General features: G+C 35.1%; 1 protein-coding gene across 1 annotated transcript; it reads right to left on the bottom strand.

Annotated features, from left to right (window-relative positions):
- Positions 1-3,285: 3,285 nt before the first annotated feature.
- On the bottom strand, positions 3,286-6,491 carry LOC110923354 (inositol-phosphate phosphatase). Its single transcript, XM_022167469.2, has 12 exons — positions 6,418-6,491; positions 6,268-6,323; positions 6,132-6,182; positions 5,968-6,048; positions 5,785-5,888; positions 5,619-5,703; positions 5,093-5,147; positions 4,954-4,997; positions 4,781-4,849; positions 4,592-4,692; positions 4,099-4,155; positions 3,286-3,657 (listed from the first exon to the last, which is right to left on the bottom strand). Exons 1-12 carry the CDS (start codon positions 6,428-6,430, stop codon positions 3,561-3,563), a joined length of 813 nt encoding a protein of 270 aa, XP_022023161.1. The 5' UTR covers positions 6,431-6,491; the 3' UTR covers positions 3,286-3,560.
- Between the last annotated feature and the right edge of the window lie 2,354 nt (positions 6,492-8,845).

Below are 8,845 nucleotides of genomic sequence, written 5' to 3' on the forward strand. Positions count from 1 at the left end.
TTCTTCGGCTAGGCCGTCGGTCCTGGTTAATGGCGCTCCTACTTTCGAGTTTAAATGCCAAAAAGGGATGCGTCAAGGGGATCCGATTTCTCCTTTCTTGTTTGTTATTGTGATGGAGGCACTCTCACATATGATCAACAAGGCGTGTGGGCTTGGTATTGTTCGTGGTGTTGACCTTCCCGAAGATGGCCGGTCGGTTTCTCATCTTTTCTTCACAGATGATGCAATAATTATGGGGGAGTGGGACATCGATAACATCAAAAACGTGGTCAGGATCTTGAAATGCTTTCACCTATGCTCGGGCTTGAACATTAACTTTGGTAAGTCCAATCTTTTCGGGGTAGGGGTGGACTTAGTTGAAATTGAGGACTTGGCGGCTATTGTTGGGTGTAGAGCAGAATCGTTTCCTTGTAAGTATCTTGGTCTCACCATCGGGGGCTAATATGAATTGGATTAGCAATTGGAGACCGGTGTACGACGTCTTTGAGAAACGGCTTTCGATGTGGAAAGCCTCGTGTCTCTCTTTTGGAGGTAGAGTTACTTTACTCAGGTCCGTTCTTGAAAGTCTCCCAATGTATTACTTTTCGCTCTATCGTGCCCCTGTGAAAGTTATGGAGGATTTGGAATGCTTGATTAGAAGTTTTCTTTGGGGGGGCTCTTCTTTGGATAAAAAGCTTCATTGGGTAGCTTGGGAGAGGGTAGCGTCCCCTAGAAATATGGGACGTTTGGGCCTTTATCGCCTAAAGGATGTCAACACGGCTTTACTTTCGAAGTGGGGTTGGAGATTCAAAACGGAAAATGACAACCTTTGGGTTAGAGTTATTAAGGCTATTCACACAGGAGGGTCTGATTGGGATTTCTTGCCTTCCAAAAAGGCTCTCGGTGAAACATGGAACAGTATTGTTTCTGTCCTTAAGAAGCCGATTGTGGGAGTATTTTATATGCGTAGTTTGCTGAGAGGAGTGGTTGGTAAAGGAGATAACATTCTGTTTTGGCTCGACCCCTGGTTATTTGACGTTCCTTTGCGTGTCAAGTTTCCGGCCTTGTTTCAGCTTGAGATAGTGAAGACCTGTAGTGTTCGTGACAGATTATGTGGAGGGGGTTTGTGGCTGTGGAAGCATGATATCGATTTTGACTCGGAAAAGGATGAATGGGGTTCGCTCTCTTCGGCTTTGCTTTCGGTTAGTTTGTCGACAGTCGAAGACAAATGGAGATGGGTCGGTAATGGTTCGGATAGTTTTTCGGTGGCTGCGGTTAAAAAGCATATTATTCTAGAGCAAGACTTTAGTAACCGGCATGTTATAAAATGGTGTAACTGGGTTCCGCTTAAATATAGTATTTTCGCTTGGCGGGCGGATATGGATAGAATTCCTACGGTGGAGACCTTAGCTAAGAGGGGTGTTCTTGTCGAAGATGACGGCTGTAGTTATTGCAACGAAGGCCCAGATTCGGTTTTGCACATTTTCACGGCTTGTCCTTTGGTGTTGGGGTTGTGGGAATAGATTAGTTATTGGTGCCGAGTAAGGAATTTCTTCGTGTTTTCCTTTAGAGATTTACTGTGTTACACTCGCTCGGAGATAGAAGGAAGTCGGAGAAAGAGGTGCTTTATGGGATCATAATCACCGCCTGTTGGAGTTTATGGAAGGCTAGGAACAATCTTCGCTTTAATGGGAAAAGATGCAACGTGGAAGACATTTTTAGCGAGGTTCGGGCAACTAGTTTTCTTTGGTATAAACATAGATTTAAAAAAGGGATGTTAGCTTGGGCTGATTGGTGTAACTTTGTTAATATGTAGTTGTTTGTGTGTTGTGTCCGTCCCGGTCTTCGGGTTCGGCGTTTTTTAATGAAGTTCTTGTTTCAAAAAATAAAGAAGTTTGTACTAACATTAAATGATAGATGTGACCACTTGTTTGGTATATTTTAAAAGGTTTTCTAAAACAAAATATACAAACGCGTCGCATCCCATGAGCACAAATACTAATTATATATGTATACAAGTAAAACCATTCGTTAATTAATAAATGAGTCAAATCTATCCTTGTAAATTACTCATGAACAAAGCTCAAACTTTACTTGTAGAGCGGAATGTGTCACACTCAATTGCTTGAGCTCTTTGAAGTTAAATGAGTCAAACTCCGACTCGGCTTGTTTGTCCCCTAAGTGCTTCAAATGTATAATGATATTTAAACTTGTAGAAGTATCCCAATTTTAAGGTTATAAATACGGATTTAAAAAATAAATAAAGAAATTTAGAAGGTAATAAAGAAAATTGCATTTTGCTCAATGTGCATGATGGACATAAGGTACAACCTTGTACTGGTCTAGATTTAACGATTTAAGAACTTATTTTGGAAAAACCATTCAGACTTTTGAATAAAGTTTACTCACACTTAAACCTTCACCAATGCAGTGAAATTAGACTATACAGAGTGGAAGGACATAAAGAAAGGGCATTAAGCGTCATGTGACAACCACGTCAGCAAATAAGCGTCGTAAAAAAAGCACAGGATGGAGGACATGAAAGTGACGTTTTTATAAAATAGATAAAAAAGAACCTATCAAAACCAACCCAAAATCCATAAACCAAAGAAAATCCGCCACCTCACCACAATAAACTGCTCCCCCCATGCCACCCCACGAGACGGTGTTCCTGACGTAGAGGGGCTTCCACATCATCACCATGCCTACCACTCTGTGTAAGTCTACGTGGTAAAGAAAGCAGCAACTGCATTGGAGGAAAGGAAATTTTTGAAAGGCGCATGTAGTGGTGCATTTGTGGGAAAGGGGCACGCTGAATTAAAAATAATAGAATTCTTTAAAATGGCAGTCAAGAAAAAATCAATTCCTCCTGTTGGAATGAAACTACAAACATGTTGGGTTAAAAAAACAATTTTAAACAAAATCTAATAGTAACATTATTTAAACTCAATAACAATAACAATAATAATAATTTTTCCAAACCACTATATCAGATATCTCACATTTGACCACAGTTAAAATCACAATAAAGTAAAATTCTCTACATATTAATCCTTCAAAATCATGAACCCGAAGCAACCTTCGTTACTACTTACTCAATTGTTAAATGACGAAAACCCACCGTTTAATAAGGTTATATTTAGTTCGTTAATGACAGTTGTACTTAAACAGAGTGAGATGACTAAATAAGATAATTAGTTGTTTCAGTTAAATCATCTCTTTCTCTCTCTAACTCTTACTCTCTCTCTCTAACATTCATGTATCATAATATAGATTGATACATCATGGCAATATAGATTGATCAAATACCACAATATAACTCATCAACTTTTATCAGTATAAAAAATGAAAGAAAAATAATTATATACATCAAATACGCTCCATCGAAATCTTTGTGCATTAATATTTCCCAAAAACAAGAAGACTAATACAATTAAAGTTACAAAGTTTTGACATTTTGAACGCTGAGCTCAAACTGCTTATTACCATGAAAAGAATGGTCCAAATAATGTTGCATTTTGTGATGCCAAGTATCATTAGATTCATTTGAGAAGCATCAAGGGAACTTAACTGATGGTTGTCTAAGCTGACTGTTGCAATGCCTCAACAAATGCATCTTTCACCAGTGGGTTTGAAGCTGCTACTCGCTGAGCGGTGATATCAAAGTCATTGCCAGATCTGTCACAAATTAAGACCGACACCGTTAGTATACTAAAAGGAAGAAGACTTGCATCACAAGCAGGGATGCTCAGTATTCAAACTGGGTTGACGACTGATTCCATTCGAATTTTGGTTTCCAAATCGAATTCGAATTTGTGATCTTCAAACTGAGCCAACCCAGGTATAATATTATGTACTTATATTTTTTATGTATAAATACATATAACTGTTTATTTATTTATATATTATATATGTTTTATATTTTATTTTTTCACTTTCATAATTCTGTTTGGTTCAAATCAAACCATATTCGAATAAGTTTCTCTAATTATAATTATAATTTTAATTCACTTTCAAAACATTTAAATTCACAGAACCCTGGTTTATACCAACCCGAAGACCAGTTTGACGAACAACCCTTTCATAAGGTGCAACGTTTTATTATTATTGTATTCTTACGGATCAAAGATGACTCCACCGGCTTCTTTAACAATCACAACCGCCGCTGCAACATCCCTAAAGACAAGACCAAGAACACCATAGCAATGTAAAAGGACAAATGTTAGATGTGTAAAAATGAGTTAGTTGAGTTACTGGTCAAAAGGGTAATTTTTTTGTATGGATGGGGTTGACCTGAAACACCTTTGTCGAAGAACATTTAAATTTTATAAAAATAATTAGTGTCAAATATGAAAATATGATTGCAAAACTATATTATTTCAATAACTATCCGATCCCTTTTAAAAGACGATTTAGGACCTTATGCATCGAAAAATGAAAATACAGGGCGACTCTTGAGCCATTTGACTGACTTCCGTTTTAGATACACTTTTTTTTTTATTTTACCCAATTGACCCGTTGGAGATAAAACATAACCGGAATCTACCCTTTCGAAAACGAACTGGTTAAAATTGCCATTTCAATAAACGGAAACAAAAAAGGAGTTCCATACCAAGGACCACCAAAACCGATCTCATAAAAGAGATCATTCCTTCCACATGCAACCCCACAGAGACCCAACGCACAGGAGCCGCCCATCCTGATTGATCTTACCTGATTACATAAGAAACATGAGACTTGAAGTCAGTTTTTTTTTTTTTTTTTTTAAATCTCAAAGGAAGGCAAATTGTTCTGGTTTTACCTTGTAAAGTAGGCTGTTGATTCTATTTGTAGTGGCATCCAGAGTGGCCTTATCACGCTTTGTTCCAGCCTGCTCTTCGACATTAATCAATGTATATGTATTATTATAGCAATAGTCATAATATAACATACATGGTTCAACCAAATGAATGCAATAAGCAAGTTAAAAGTTACCTCTGTGGTAAGGAGACACTTCACCAGTTCAGAGTGAGAAGATACTGCAATTGTGGTAAAAAAAATTAAGCAACCATCAGAAGCCCTTAGCATGAACATATTATCAACCTAATGCATGCCGATTAAGAAGTATATTTACCTTTGATAGGATTTCCGTTAAGGAAAGCACCATTTCCATCAGTGGCAGTGAAAAGCTGCAAATCAGGTCGCAAATTCAGTATTATCCATGGTTTTAAAAAATGGCTGAGGCGTGCGCCTCAAGGCGAAACGCCCAAAAAACGATTCTGAGGCGCGCCTCAGGGGGTTTCTAGTGTACATGCGCCTCAAAGTGGCTGAGGCGCTAAAAAGGCTGCGCCTCAGGGGTTTCTGATAATTGTTTTTGATGTTTTTGACTTTTTATGTCAACTTCAAGCAATTTATGTCTTTTTTATGTGTGTTTTTGATGATTTTGATGAATTTGATGATGAATTTAGTTAGTATTATTATTTTATAAGATATACAATTTTATATTCATTTTTTTAATTCCGCCTCGGTTCGCCTCGAGGCTTACGCCTCGTGAGGCGAAGGGAAAACGCCTCGAAACTCGTTTCCGTTTTTTTAAACCTTGGTATTATCTTAACGAAATATGTTGTGTATTTACACTATTGTGGGACACCAAGTCTCACCTCATTCATGATCGGATTGTAAACAACTCCAACCACGGGGACCTTTTTAACGGTAAGACCTATGCAAACACACACAAAAGGGAACCTGCAAACAACATGTTAACCCGGAATCAATTAGAGCGACTAAATTCAGAAGCAAAAGGTTCTCAAGATAACGAAAAAGTACCCGTGCACAAAGTTGGTTGTTCCATCAAGTGGATCAACAATCCAAGTGGGTTCATCTGTCAGTTGACTTACACCATTGGCAGCGGTGGTTTCTTCTCCAATGAACTACAATTTACAAAAAGTTAAACAAGAAGCAGTTACAAACTCCAACTTTCACTAGCAAGTACAAGGTGTGATCATTAACCTTGTGGCTTGGGAAATGCTGCTTTAGATGATTAAATATAAGATCTTCACACGCTTTGTCGGTTTCGGTAACTAAATCCACCTGCATAGTGAGTGAATCAATGAGTATGCTTTTCAAATGCTTAATAATAAAATAACATTTGAAATCGAAGATGGAGATGATACCGATCCTTTATGTTCCACAATCTTGGTCTGGTAAAATCCTTTCCGAATAACCTAAAGTTAAATGAATGATGTACAAATTGAAATCAATCTGAATACGGACGGTATCAGTGATGTTGTAGTTGAAGTGTAACCTAACCTCTCCGGCTTGCTTAGCAACATCAATGGCGACTGTGAGAAACTCACTGAGTGAACCTGTGATGATTACAAATTGCTATGACTCACTGACTACAACATAACATATATGCGCATAAGAAAATGTGTGTCGGAGTCGGAGATGAATTCATACCGTTTTCCGCCATGTCAAGTCGATGAGATGAGTGATGAGTGATGTAGATCTAGTAAGACTCCCACCTAATTATTGTTCAAAATTTAGTTGTAAAATATTGAATATTGAATTTAATTAAGATAATACGTAATGTGAAAATATAATAATTAGTATTTTGAAGGTGTTCGTAATTTGAAATTATTAAAGATGAAACTTATTGCTAGTAGGGCTCTTTAAATCGCTCATTGGTCACTCATTGATCGCTCGGAAAACGTTCGGAATATGCTCGTTTGGTTTGGTTCGGTTTGCAAACGAGTCAAGCATGAGTAAAGGTCCGCTCGGCTCGGTTCGACTCGAATTAATTTTTATTAATTTATTACATATATAATTATATATGCACACACAAATTACATGTATATTCATATTTTATAGATATTGCTCTATTAGATTTGGACCATTATCTAATATTAATAAAAGAATCATGTTAATGCCACATGTCATTCTCTACTTAAAATTGTATATTAATGCCATGTGGTATTTTCTCCTTTAATATTATTATTATATCATATATCATATTAATATACAATTTATTAGTTTATACACAATAACAAATAAATACATATTGTTATTATATATCATATTAATATATCCAATTTATTAATCTATACATAAGTATAGATAAATGCATAATACATAAAAATATTTATTTTATACTATTGTAGTATTTTATTTATATATTTTTATTTTCATATTTAACATTAAATTTTTTTTTAATCATGGTTGATCAAACCAAATTTGGTTATATACTTGTAGACCTAAATTGTCTAATCTAACCAATAATTTATGTGCGAATAATTACACACAGGTATCTCTTAATTTAGCAATATGATTATTTTATTAATAATATATTAGATTAATATCCAATTATTATTATAATTAATATATAACACATGTGGTGTCCGATAAAAAACTTTATTACGAATATAAATCTTTATTCAACGAATTTTATGCCGCCATACCAATAAACCTAAAAGAACGAATATGATACATGGTTTAAAATTAAATTATATTTTATATAATTTAGATTATATTTTAAATTATTTTTGTAATTTAATATGAACAATGATTAAGTTAAATAGAAGATATTTACATAGCCTTTTAAGTTCACATTTGAGCGATGATATAAATTAATGGGGTGACTTTTATTTGGATTAAAAAACACAATAAGTTAAATAAGTAAAAAGACAAAAATGCCCTTTATTACTTTTTTGATGAAGTTAATGGGCTGGATGAAAATAGAAAAAAATGCAAAACTCAGGAACAAAGGAGAATAATTGTTATTGTTATTATTATTTGTTCGTAATTATTATATTATTATAATTATAAATATTGTTATCTAAGTCACTAGGTTATAGTCTATATGTTACACGAGTTTACGTAACATATTGTCTTTGTTCAACTCGTGTAATACGCGGGTCTATAAACTAGTACTTAAATATACAATTTACATTTATCCATACTAGCCTAATCAAACCAATAAAAAATTTAACAAAAAATTTAAAACTAAAACTCTAAGTCGTGAAGCGAAAATATTTGACAATTTTCTCTCATCAATCGTCGGTCGTCAATCGTCTCTCGCTCTCAACATACGCCAAAATGCGACAATTGTTCTTTGTTGTATATTCATCGCCTCAACTGCCTCAACCAGAACCTCATCCTCGGACGATCCAACCTCAATCTTAGTGTCATCCTCGGACAGTTGGACCTTAGTCGTGACCCGATAGCGGAGACATCGAAGGAAACATGCTAAATCTATGGTTGTCCAATATACTCGTCGCTCACTTCTCACTCATCGCCCGCTCGAAAAATTACATGCTCGAATATGTGATTTTCAAAACATGTCTACACCCGGTATGTTGTTATCCTTGTATATATAAAATTTAAAAAGAAAAATGTTACAAAAGTAATTATTCTAAAATAAATAGAAGTAAAAAGAAATTGAAATCGATTATATCATACGTCGTTTTCGTATGATTTATAAGCCAAGTTGTTAAAAATCCCTTAAACAGAAATGTTTATTTCTTGTTAATTATTTGAAGAATATAAATATGTGACTAAAGTTAATGAGGATCGTAATTTAGCGAATATATGCACGAAAATGGAAAAGCAAAACATGCGTGAAAATGAAAAGGAATATTCTTTCTCTGATGAAGGGTATATACCATATCCAAGATGGCATATTCCATTCTTTCATACGTAAACTCACTTCATAACTACAATTTAACCCCTTTCTATTCATAAAAGTAGTTTAAGTAATTTTTTGTTACACTAGTTACTCAAACCCCGTTTTGAGTATATTCGCGTTTTCAGTTAAAGATCTTCTAGAGTTACACAATAGCATCCCCGCAACTCCTTTGAAGAAGACGATATTATATGGGGTTATTATTAT

Source organism: Helianthus annuus, chromosome 17 (genome assembly GCF_002127325.2).
Source record: "Helianthus annuus cultivar XRQ/B chromosome 17, HanXRQr2.0-SUNRISE, whole genome shotgun sequence".
NCBI lineage: Eukaryota > Viridiplantae > Streptophyta > Magnoliopsida > Asterales > Asteraceae > Helianthus > Helianthus annuus.

Excerpts from the sequence above, each read along its gene's own strand:
- LOC110923354 (XM_022167469.2), bottom strand. Across the intron at positions 6,049-6,131 it reads TTGTGGAACATAAAGGATCG|GTGGATTTAGTTACCGAAAC; the intron begins GTATCATCTCCA and ends CTCACTATGCAG. Across the intron at positions 5,148-5,618 it reads ACAATCCGATCATGAATGAG|CTTTTCACTGCCACTGATGG; the intron begins GTGAGACTTGGT and ends CCTGATTTGCAG.